Source organism: Heloderma suspectum, chromosome 5 (genome assembly GCF_057233095.1).
Source record: "Heloderma suspectum isolate Gila_16-S chromosome 5, 16-S_ref, whole genome shotgun sequence".
Taxonomy (NCBI): Eukaryota; Metazoa; Chordata; class Lepidosauria; order Squamata; family Helodermatidae; genus Heloderma; species Heloderma suspectum.
The window spans coordinates 45,824,071-45,836,776 of record NC_139462.1 but is presented as its reverse complement, the minus strand read 5'-3'; the positions used below and the strand labels follow the sequence as shown (position 1 = coordinate 45,836,776).

The window sequence follows — 12,706 nt, the reverse complement described above, 5'->3', positions numbered from 1 at the left end:
TAACTATATTTTTTCAACCATAAGCAATAAAACCATGTTTTCTTAAAATCTGAAATCTCAAGTCTCAAGAACTCCAAACCACAGCAGAGGATTGGAAAGTAGGAAATCAACAGGCCTACCTGTGTTTGAAATAAGCTAGCTTTTGGAGTAGTTTATGTCCTATATATGTTGTTGGACTTGTAACCAATAAGAAAAGAAAATCCTGATGTAAGACATAAAATTGTATGCTGATCCCTTTGGGGCTACTATCCAGATGCTACACTATAATTCTGTGACAGTTCAAGATATAGTCCATTGTTTTTACTAAAAAATATGCCATGTTCATAAATCCAGTTACTGTCTGTCTCCATGAGCATGTCAAACCTTGAATCATGTATGTGTTCAAAATATCCACAATCAAGAAAGGAAACCATGTGAAATGTATTGTTGTCAAATCCAGATTTTTTAGCAAATGTAATAATCTCTTTTCCTGCATTTCATAACACACAGAACAAGCTTACTGACATTGAGGTGCTTTCTTTGCTGATCGCAGCACTGAGCCATGATTTAGATCACAGAGGGGTGAACAATTCTTACATTCAGAGGTGAGTAAAGGGGAATTAAAAAGAGAGCAGATGGGGGTTTGAGGGCTGCTTCGGCTCTCCAGCTTGGATTGCATAATGTGTAATTGGTCTGATCCAATGTGGCTCTTCGTATGTTCTTATGTTCTTAACCGTATAACAGTGTAGTGGTTATGAATTAGCAGTGGCAAGAACAAACTGTGGCACAGTTCCTCTTGAGCTTAGGACACACTGAGGCAAGGCAGAGGAGGAGCAAAAAGCAGGGATCTCTAGCCAGCAAGAAACAGCCTAGTTGTTTAGGCCAGTGAGCATGCCTGGAGGCCTTCATAGAGTCAGGAAGCGTCCTGCTCTGACCCTTTTGGTTTAAACCTCCATCACTAGAAAAATTGACTGTGCTAATCTGGCATCAGGATCGAAGCCATACAAAAAAAATACCTGGTGGAGGTTCTTAAGCATGTCACTATTTCCAAGTTTTATCATAAAACTTTCTGGAGACCTTCACCTTTCCAGTAAAACCATACAGCTGTGCAGTAGTCATCTGCATCAGTAATACCCCACAATGTAAAGCTTACACAAATGGTCTGTGGGGTCTGACTGACTCCACATATGAAACAACATATTGTGCCATTACCATACATATAAAATAATTACAATAGTTATAGAAGTATAACTGTGTGAACAGAGCCAGTCTGGTGTAGTGGCTAGAGTGTTGGACTGCGAGTCAGGAGATCCGGGTTCTGGTCCCCACTCGGCCATGGAAGCTCACTGGGTGACTTTGGGCCAGTCACAGACTCTCAGCCCAACCCACCTCACAGGGTTGTTGTCGTGAGGATAAAACGGAGGGGGGGGAGGATTATGTACACCGCCTGGGGTTCCTTAAGGAGGAAAAAAGGCAGGCTAGAAATGAAATGAATACATAAATAAAACAAAACAGAATGCTGGACTAGATGGACCCTTGGTCTGATCCAATGTGGCTCTTCATATGTTCTTATGTTCTTAACCGTATAACAGTGCAGTGGTCATGAATTATGAATTAGCAGCGGCAGCAACAGATCTCACAGGCCTTGCAACCATGGCACACACTATCTGAGCAGCCTATGCACAATCGTTGCATTTCACAACTGCATGAGCAGGGCAGACAAAATGGTTACATGAACTTGTTATGTCCCTAATCTCAATCCAGGGTTTGATGAACTCTAGACTGAGGTCTACTAGGAAGAGACATCTTTTGGGATGTACACACCATCATGCATTGTTCAGCTTCCAAACAACAATGGCATTTAAACAGGCAATGTCCACTATATTTCACCATTCCATTTTATATTTACTATATTTTCAGTAAATCACTGTAAATTCTTTAGTATATGACTAATAAATGTCAAATAGTAAACAAGAAATGCTGCTTTTCACACAGCATTTGCTGCCGCAAATGCCGGATTTTTGGCAAGGAACACTGGGAGAATTTCTGGTTGTTTGTTTTTCAGTGTGCCAACCAGAGTCAGGTTTTCTTAGCTAATTCTCTGGCTGCTGGCACACTGGTGAAAAAGTTGTCAGTTATAGTTCATCTGGAACCCTAAAAATGTGATTCTGGTTGATCAGACCCTGTCCAATCTAGCTGCTTCGGCACGTCAGAATCATAAATATAACAGGAGGTATCCCATGTTGCTTGTGCACACGCGGAACCTTCCAGTGGCGCAACAGAAAGTTAGCGCTTCCTAAAGCAACCAGAAACAAGATGAAACGCTCATTTCCGGACTGGGACAGGTCAGCAGAGCTAGCAGGAGGGAGCTCTGCTGATCTGCCCCATTCTGGAAACAAGCGTTTCAGCTTGTTTCCAGGGTTGTTCTAGGAAGCATTAGCCTCTTGTTGCACCAGCAGTGGGTCTCACTTGCGCATCATCATCAGCGGAGGCGCATGGGCATTGTTGGATTCTGCCCATGATGTTTTGGAATCACAATTTGCCAGTTTGGATGGCCTATACTGCCTTATTGGGCACCTTCCACTCAGTGGCACTAATTGTTCATCACTTCTTGTAATGTTCTTGTATGTTATGAAGCACCACAGGAGAGACTGGCAGTTGGGGCCAAAATGACCCCCAAGGCCAGGCTAGTAAGTTTTATGCAAAATGGTAGCTATGATGAAAAAATAACAGTACACTTTTGTGGGGTCACTAGGAAATTCTAATTGGGAAACATGTTTTTAAAATTAAAGTTTGTACATGGGGTTCTGTAAACCTGTGGTGGGTGTACTATTGACTCCTTGATACCGTTTTTGGTGATGTTAAGGAAAGTGAGTGATTTGTCTGTTATGAAAATAGCTGAAATATTTTTTTCACCCCCTGTGCTCCTTTCTCACACAAAATGGACAGAACTGGTTCTGGGCTACACATCTGTAACCCTGTTAAGTGATGAATAATTTGAAGCAGTAATTGGCAAGGTCCCTTTGTCCCCCAATGCCTTATCCATATGGTTTTTCAGTTGTCAAGCAACAGTGCCAATAGGGACCAGAAAAAAAGCAGCTGTAAGGCTGGAAACCAAAGTCAAAAAAGAAACAGCTGCACCAGTTGGTTTTTCAGTTGTCTCAATTATTCCAATAGGTGTTAGAACAGACCCCAAAAGCCACAAATGTACTTTTTTTTCTTTTTACTAAATTAAGGTGGGGGGTGGGAGCGGGGTGGAACATTATATGTTAATTCAGACCTCATCATGGTTGAGGACTACCTGAACATGGAGTTGTGGAAGATGGACACAAACGTTTTATGGTTCTTTTTTCCATTGTTGCTGGGATGCTTTTGATCCCACCTGTCAGGTAAGGGCTACTTTGGGCAAAGCTTGGTGGTGGTGTAGAGACTGAATCCCCAACTGACATCCCTCAAGAACCACTATGGGCTCAATTCCTCACTCTGTATGCCACTGAAGGATGCATGTCTCCTAGGGGATGTCGGAGAATTCCGCCACAATCTCCAATGAAGCTGGATTCCAGAGAATCCGACCTCCGGAGTCTGCGGTGGAGCGGATGCACTTACCTCTGGCTTCAGAGGTTTTCCCGTGGGACAGCTCTTGGGCTTCCTGGGAGATGCACTAATGGGGGTTGCCATTAGCCTATCTTGGCAAAGAATACAGCCGTAAATGGCGTACTGTATGCCATTTGTGGTTGTAAAGCACTGACATTGACCTAAATTGCAGCTGTTTAAGGGTGTGTTTAGATCAAAGTCAGTGCTTTAGAGCCGCAAATGGTGTACAATATGCCATTTACAGCTGCATTTTTCCCCATGATAAGCTAGCGTATCACAGGAAAAAATACAGATGCAAATGGCAAATTGTACGCCATTTGTGGCTGTAAAGCACTGACTTTGACCTAAATACAGCCATAAACGGCTGCAATTTAAGTCAAAGTCAGTGCTTTAGGGATGCAAATGGCGTACAATACGCCATATATGGCTGGCTTTTTTCCTGCGATAGGCTAATGGCAGCCGCCATTAGCATATTGCACCTTATAGGGAGCCAAAGAGCCGCTCTGCGAACTACAGCAGATGCGGCTGGGCTCCTGAGGATTCTGCAGGGTCCCAAGTGGCATGGATGGCCCCTCCACGCCCCCCCCCGACTGGACAGTGGGGGGTTCATACATCACTAATGTCTCCTAATACCTTCAGGGCACAATCCTATGCATGTTTAGACAGAAAAAAGTCCTACAACGCACAGCGTTCCCTAGCCAGCATGAGGTGTGAATTGCTGTGTGATCTTTCAGCCCCCTCCCCTTAATTTAGTGAAAAGTCAGCGTTATTACTCTTGTAGCTTTGGGGGTCAGTTCTAACACCTATTGGAATGACTATGACTGGAAAACTACATGCATAAAGTGTTAGGAGTAGGGATGTCAGAGAATTTCTCCACGAATCTCGGGGAGGCCAAATGCCAGCGCATTCGGCCTCCCGAAATTGAAGGAGAAAAGGTCTGCCCCCCCCGCCCCCTCCCGGGACGGGACTTACCTTGTTCGATTGTCCCTGGCGGCGGCGGCAGTGCAGTGGCAGCGGCCGGTCTTCCGACCGGCTGCCACCGCCGCCATTTCCAAGTAAAAACAAACAAACAAACAAACGTGATAGGCTATGTAAAGATTTATGTAGCCTATCACGGCTAGATTTTTAAAAAACACCGTGATAGGCTACGTAAATGTTTACGTAGCCTATCATGACTGACTTTGGAAAAAACAAAACAAAAGTGCGTACGCAAATGGCGGTGCCCATGGGCGCCGCCATTTGCGTACGCGCAGTTGTTTTTTTAAAGTCAGCCGTGATCGGCTATGTAAACATTTACGTAGCCTATCACGGCTGACTGCAGGGACGCAAACGGCGGCGGCTATGGCCACCGCCGTTTGCGTCCCAGCAGGAGAGGAGGTTTCGCGGCCGGAGGGACGGGGCGCCTCCCCCCCGGCCAGAATTTCGGGGGGGAGGGATGGGGCGCCTCCCCCCCACCGCGAATCAAGCTTCAGGATCAGGTAAGTGACTTTAGTACATCCCTAGTTAGGCATCAAAGTAACTCTGCCAATTGCTGCTTCAAGTGTAAAAAAGGGAGAAAAGTCTCCACTGGGATCAAAGTTTTTATTCTTTTTTTAGCCTCCTTTTAACTTAAATAGCTCCCTTAGAGTTCTGACTGGTTCTGACTGAAACCTGGAGCAGATGCACTGTCCCCCTGACATTGGTGCCACCAGCCATCACTGCTATAAATCAAGATTATCCTGCCTTGTGTCAGAGGGCTTGATTAATCCATTGGTTTCATTCAGGAATCTGTGATTCATATAAGAAAAATGTCATAATCCCCCATAGCTAAGGTTCCATTCATATGGTCATTTTTGAGGTAAAGATGTGAAATTTCCCAGGATATTTAACATTAGGAAGCTATCATGTGATGGTGCGCCCCCCACACACACTGCCCCAGTTTGGAACTTTCTGTGAAAGAGCAAGTATGGGGGATCTTTCACATGGAGCTTTTATCCTGCGATTGAGATGGCTCCTTCACAGAAGTTTGTGGGCACTTTACATGACGCCATGACCCTCCAGGGTGTCTCCTGCACTAAATGCCCTTTGTTCCATTTTTAAATGGAAGACTCAGATACAGGGAGAAGGAGGGGGAAGGGAAGGGGAGAAAGAAAGCACATGAAAAACGGAGTCGTTGTGATCCTGCATTTAAAACAGAAGCAGAAAGCCCCGTTTTAAATGCAGGATTTTAGGCTGGTGTAGAGATGCCCCAAATCCCTCATAGTATCAGGAGAGAAGTCAGCACTTCAATCTGTGCCCTCCTCACCATCCCTCCTCTTCTTTCACAGACATCCAGCAACCTGCAGATTTGCAGTGGCTGGAACCAGTTGGCTATTTTTTAGAAACTTTATTTAAAAATACATTTCCTGGAAAACATCTGGAGACATATAATCGCCCTTCCAAAAATGTCCTGGGAAAATGTCGTCGACAGTGAAACTCAACACTTACACATGCCACAAAGTAGAGGCTATTACGTTTTCATAACTTTTTTTTTAGACTAAAAATGGTTCTATGGATTTTAAAATAATCCCTCCAGCTAGTGAGGATAGATGAAAATAAGGATTAATGATGTCCTTTGTGGGTTGTGGAAGTAGGGACAATGACACTTGCCTTCAAGAGTCTTTTCTTGGAAGACTGTTTTTTAAAAAGGGGAACAAAAATTACAATCCTATGAATAGTACAATCCTATGCATATTTACTCAAAATTACTTCCAGGAAAGTGTGCATGGGACTGCTAAGGAAATAGACTTGTCTTTAAAGGCTATTTGCAGGCATAAAGTTCCCCTCCTTCCCCAACCCTATCTCCTAGAATGGGGTAGGCAAACCTTTTGGGCCATGAGCACTTTCGGCCACTTGAGAAACTGCCCTGGGCACCACAACAAAATGGCTGCCATGGGAGGCATGGCAGAGGACAAGTAACTTGCTCAAAAGACTTGAGTGCAAGGCAGAGGTGGGGTCTGAGCCCCAACACAAAGAACAGTTTTCAGCACCAACAGAAACCTATTTCACAGCAGTCCCAGCTGCTGGTAAGAAAATGTGTTAATTAAAAAAAAAAGCGGGAGGGGTAGGACACCACGGTGGGCACTAGGAAAGGTATCCAGGGGCACATTGTAGCCCGTGGGCACCATGTTGCCTTCCCCTGTCCTAGAAGGAATGTATAGAAACCACAAGAAGATAAGAACAGTGTTTACTGGATCGGATCCAAAGTCCATCTAATCTAGTCCTCTGTTTACTACTGGACCAGCCAGATTCTCTCAACAAGCTGACCTAACAGGGATGATGGAGATAGCAATTTCCAGCATCTGAAATCAGAGGTAAACAGCCTCTGAACATAGGTTCCATTCTTGGTTCTCATCATGGCTAATAGTCAGTAGTAGATCTATCCTCTGTGGACGTTTTGAATACTTAAAAACAGCAACAACTAGGCAATACGTTATGTATTTTGACTGTAATATGTTATTTATGCAAATATAGCTTGTATAATCCTGTCACTGTTCAAAGAAGTGGGGTCCTTCTATCACCTTTGCTAGACAAAGTTGGTGTGGGGATCATAAGGGATACATTTCACCTCCAAATGAGGACAGATGGGGGACAGTTTACATCCCAGCTTGTCTGCCGTCTGCTCCTGTTTCTTAGTGTTTTTCTACATGAGGCATTTATTGTGCATTTGTCATTCCCTACTCATGGTTGTTTATGGGTTCGTTAGACGATGTTGTGACCCTACAGTTTTTTCCTTGTATCTAAAGAGCACTTTTGTTGAGTGTTTTTAGAGCAGGGGAAATGCAGTATTTAAAAGTGAAAGAAACCACACTTGTGTATTTGTGCTGTTCCCCTATACCACAGTGCCACCTAGAGGTTCTGTAGTATAAAAGCAGGAAAGGAAATGCTGGTAGTGTAGAGCCTGGATCTCAGTTCTGCAACGAAACCAAACGTAGATACAGTGAATTAACAGCCCGTTAATAGCCTCATGTACAAAAGCTCTCGCGCTTGGATCCTGCTCAAGTTATTTGCAGTTTTCTTTGCTGCAGGATACAATAAAAATTCTTTCTTCTTTTTAAATGCAACCCTTTAATGTAGATCAGGTTGACACACAGAGTGGCTTGCCCTAGGTCACCGAGTGAGATCAGAGATTTAAACTTGGGGGATTTCGTCTTTGAAATCTGTACTCTGTCCACTGTTCTTCTTTCCGGTCTTTCAGTAGTCCTATGATCAGGGTATACCATTCTGATACAGTCCTTCCAAAGCACCTTGAGTGCTTGGAGCTTGGATGGGGAGCAGGGGTTGCTCCTAAGCTTGTGCTGACTTTTGGAGGCACAGAGTGAGGTCAGGGACGAGGTTCCTGGGACAGGGACATGGTCCTGGCAATTGGCTACCATGGCCAGAAAGCAAATGGTGGACCCCTGGGTGAATAGGTTTTTGTATTCTTTCAAACACCTGCAAAAACAGTTTGATCAGTGCAGACCTTGGTGGAAAAGACGTGTATGCATACCACAGACCTCTCCCAAACAACTTCCAACTCTCTTAGAAGCTATTGTCTGTCATGTCGCCATTACATTTGATGTATTCTTTTTTCTTTTTGGGTTTTCAGAAGTGAGCACCCCCTTGCCCAGTTGTATTGCCACTCCATCATGGAACATCACCATTTTGATCAGTGCCTGATGATCCTGAACACTCCGGTAAATGACTCTTGGTTGTTTGCTTACTGGAAGGAAACCTTGCCTGTTTCACTTTTAGTTTTAGTTTAGGATGGAGTCCCAGCATTATGCATTCTTAAAGGTTTTTATTTCCCCCCCCCCAACCTTCTTTTGGGGACAAGAGGGCAAAGGCAGCCATTCTAAGAGCTACCAAGCTTTTCTGAATGCTGCTTGAGAAGCTCAGGTCAGGAGGCCTTGCTAATGTCATTGCCAATGCCTACTGCCTTGGACCCAAATAAAAGGGAAACTTTGATGCTTAGGAACTCTGGTTAATCTTTCAGTGGAGCCAGAAGTACAATTAGAATTATAGAATCAAGTGTTGTTGGAAAAAGCAGAATAATACCTCTGTTGGCCTTCAAAAAGTGGTGTAAAACCAAAAACCAAAGTTAGAACGACGTACATGCATTATCCCAGCCTACCCCATCCTGTTGTCCTCCAGATGTGTTGGACTGAAACACCCATAATTCCAAGACAGCATAGAGTGCATTGCAATAGGCCAATCATGAGATTACCAATGCATAAATCACTTTCTTACCTCAGCCTCTAGTGACAAAGATGGGTTTAGGATTACCCTATATGAAGTTTTAGTAGGGTACAAAGGGGAGGACCAGTGGTAGACACAATTCTGTTCACATTAGCAGAATTGTGGGTCTTCTCTGCTCACTCCCTTACAGCTGTAAAATGCTGCAATAAATTTATTTAGTGTCAGGTCGGGCTGTGAGCAAGTAACCTATCTAAATTCTCCACCCTATTTAAAAAAAAAAATGGTGGAGAAATTGGGAGGGACACACACACACACACCATTTGAACTAATTTCTCCAGGAAAGGAGAAATTATCCAACACAGCTTCTGTCGATTTTCCTAAAGGTTTTGTTCGTTTTTGTTGTTGCTCCCACTGTAAGTGGTGGCGGCAGCAACTCTGTTGGTAGTCTAGGTGGCCTTTTCCATCCTCACAATGCCTCAGACCTAGCATGATTCTGGAGCATTTTGGAGGGAAAATGGCAGCTACCGCAAAACATGGAGAACATCAAGAAAAAAAATCTGCGACGTGGCCTTTTTCAACGGGGGTGAGAAAAAGAAAGATCTCAGACCTTTTCTCAGAAAAATATCTTCTGAGAAATTTTGGTTCAGCTCTAGTGTCAAGGTCCATAAGCCCAAACAGGCCACTGAATGCTAATTAATGTGTAGCAGTCCTGTGTGGGCTCCCAAGGGATTGGACTGCCTATTCTTAGCATATAATAGGTTTAGCACTTGCATTCTTTCTTTTAGATAACAAGCAGTTTTTATTTTCAAACCAAAGACTTCTCAATGAAGAAGCTGTGGGTTGTATTGAAGTTAGTCCAACTTAAGTCCCATTCATTTCAATGAGTCCACTCTAAGTAGGACCACAATCCTATGCATGCTTACCTGGGAGTATGTCCTATTGAATTAAATGGGGTTTACCTCCTGAGTATACACATATATTTGCACTTTTAGTGAAGAAATTATGTCTCCTTCTTAGGGTCTAACTGGCCACTTGTATTTGGGAATTTCCTCCATGTCAGTTTCGCTAGCAACCCTGAAATATTTTTTTCCCCTTCCCTTGCACTGGTTCACTTGAGATAATATGGCACTGTGCTGAATCTCAGGAGACTGCTAAGTTAGTGAAATGTTCTATGTGTAATTAAAAGTGTTACATTTCTTTTTGTGTGTGAAGGGCAACCAGATTCTTAGTGGTCTTTCTGTTGAAGAATACAAGTCAACCCTCAAAATGATCAAGCAAGCTATCCTTGCCACCGATCTTGCACTGTACATTAAGTAAGTTGCAGTTACGTTATTGTAAACAGGTGGTGGTCTTGGACATGCCACTCTTCAGCTTTGGAACTTTTTTCTTCTCTCTTTTTAGATTGTCCCTTTTTAATATAGAATTGTACAGTGGCTACTCTTTGAGGTCCTTAACAAATAATAAACATTTTATTATGTTTTAAGGAGAAGAGGAGAGTTTTTTGACCTTCTGAGAAAGAAACAGTTTAACCTGGAAGATCCTTATCAAAAGGAGCTATTTTTGTAAGTAAAAAAAGGCCCTCCTTGTACAATGCAGTATCTGGCTTTCTGAGAGTTCAGCTTACATTTCTAGAGTTAGCCTAGGCCAGGTTTGATTGAGTGGTTGGGTTGGGCTGTAAGAGAAAAAAAAAACAACCTTGTCTGATTAATGTTGATGAACAAGTCGCGTCTGAATATTATGCAGGCCTTCATGTTATTTCCCAAAAGGGTGTAGAAGGCTTGACAGAATACCGTATTGTTCCTTTGCTGAAGGTTTATTGTCCTGGAGCACTGAACTGTTACAGTCACTACTCTTAAGTTTCAGGAAAGTTATTTATTCTGCATGAGAAAGGTTAGGCTAAAGTTACCATAGTTCTGCCTGCAGAGAGTTAGTGCTGAAGCCACACTGATGGATTCATCACCAGTGCAGTGCAACTCTGCTTTGACAGAACTGCATGTAAAGGTATGGAACAGTACATATGATCTTCTGCATTTGGCCAGATATGGGCTTAGACCAGTCTTCAGCTGACATTGACCTGATCATGTGATGACTCTTCCACTTGCTCATCTCACCTCATCAGCACACAATGAGCTCTGCAAGCGTTTCAACTTATTTCATTGCTTGTTAATACTCAAGTTAATTGAACGATCAAGCTATCGCTCAAGCTTATCCGTGTTTTATGGAGGATAAAACTATCAATGGCAACTAGTCCTGATGGCTATATGCTACCTCCAGGATCAGAGGCAGTATTCCTATGTACACCAGTTGCTGGGGAACGCGACTGGGCAGGTGGTGTTGCACTCATGTCCTACTTGTGGGTTTCCCACAGTAGCTGGCTGGCCATTCTATGAACAGAATGCTGGATGAGATAGAACCTTGGTTTGATCCAGCATGGCTCTTCTTATGTTCTTATGTTGAATAAAAGTTTACCCAACCTACATCTGGCCACATACAGAGATTGTGTGAATTACACTGATCTAGTTTCAAAACACTGAACACTCCATGGCTCTCATTCTCATTCATAATGGGACAGGAATTGAAAACAGCCCACTGTTGTCAGCAGTGCTTGTTATTTTTCTTTTGGGAACCGTTGGAAGTATTCATTCTCTTTATAAAGACATTAGAAAGGACTGGGTTTTGTTTCGGCAATCCTGAGTCCAGAATTGACTGGATCAGAGAGGGAAGCAAAGATGACACAGCACACAAACACACATACTAATAGTGAATGCATTCTGATAGCTATGTATGTAGCCAAAACAGAGCTGTTGAGAAGCAAGACGGAAGTATCAGCACATTGGGAGTAACCCCAGGGATTACAGAATTGGGCGGGGGGAAATCTTTATGAAAAAATCTTTGGGGTTAAAAAGAAATCCAGAACAGCCCAAGGAGGAATGAGCATGCTCAGTGATCACAGAATGCTGAGTGACTGTTGGGGTGGGAGGGGGGGTGGAAGGACAGAAAAGCAAGGGGAGGGAGAATGCAATTGAGTATCTTGAAAGAAGACATGGCTGGCTGGCTGGCACACTGAACAGGAGCACTCAGTGCTGTAACATTTTGTTGTGGGCCCCACTTCTCACTAGTGAAGATTAATCGCTTGCAATCATTCATGTTATGATTCCTTTGCCATGTTTTCTAGTTATTAGGTGGGGGGGGGTACATGATTTGGGATACCACAACCATTTTTATTTTGCTTCCAAGATGGCATGCTTTTTATAATGCACAAAATCATGGCTGTGTGGTTTCTACAGGGCAATGCTGATGACTGCATGTGACTTGTCAGCAATAACAAAACCATGGCCAGTTCAGCAACGGGTAAGTGTCTGCCAAGAGGCCAGACTAGCTTCTTCTTGGATGCCTGTAAAAGGCGCCCCCTCCATCTCCCTCAACATCTTGTTCCTATTTGCACCCGTTGCCTTTTGTAGGTTCCACAAAGAGCCATAGGGTTGGATCCTGCAGCTGACTTCCCTGGCCATTCCTCCCTTGGTCCAATTTTTAGGTATCCCTCCTTTGCATCAAAGACTACACCCCACCCCCCCACAACCCTTTTTGTAGCATTTTCAGGGGACTGGAGGGACTGTCACGGGGAGGGGGTCCACTTCTGCCAGCCCAGTCGCACACACCTAAGTCTGGATCCTTATTCTTTGAGGTGCTGAAAGAACTGGGGATGCATCCAGATTTAGGTGCATGCAACTGGGGTGGCAGAAGCAGATGTTCCCCCCACTCCCCACAGCAGTTCTCCAGCTCCCTGTAAGTGCTGGACAGAAAGTTGGGGGACCCTGCTGAATGAGGTGAGCTGTGGGGCAGGGTGGGGAAAGTCAGATCCCTGAAAATCAGGCAGCAGCGGCACCTTCTGTGAGTGGAGCCCTTCTGTCAATGGAAGGCAGGTCCTGGGGGGCCA

General features: G+C 44.0%; 1 protein-coding gene across 15 annotated transcripts in view; it reads left to right on the top strand.

Annotated features, from left to right (window-relative positions):
- Positions 1-12,706, top strand: part of PDE5A (phosphodiesterase 5A) — a 123,284-nt gene that overhangs the window by 99,577 nt on the left and 11,001 nt on the right. For all 15 annotated transcript variants that reach the window (XR_014792053.1, XM_084855928.1, XM_084855920.1 and 12 more), the window contains 5 exons: positions 490-584; positions 8,180-8,267; positions 9,982-10,082; positions 10,254-10,331; positions 12,057-12,120. Coding sequence is in view for 14 of the 15 variants with exons in the window: in XM_084855928.1 (XP_084712054.1) it covers positions 490-584; positions 8,180-8,267; positions 9,982-10,082; positions 10,254-10,331; positions 12,057-12,120 (426 nt within the window). In the remaining variant the exon portion in view is untranslated. The remainder of the gene's footprint in view (positions 1-489; positions 585-8,179; positions 8,268-9,981; positions 10,083-10,253; positions 10,332-12,056; positions 12,121-12,706) is intronic.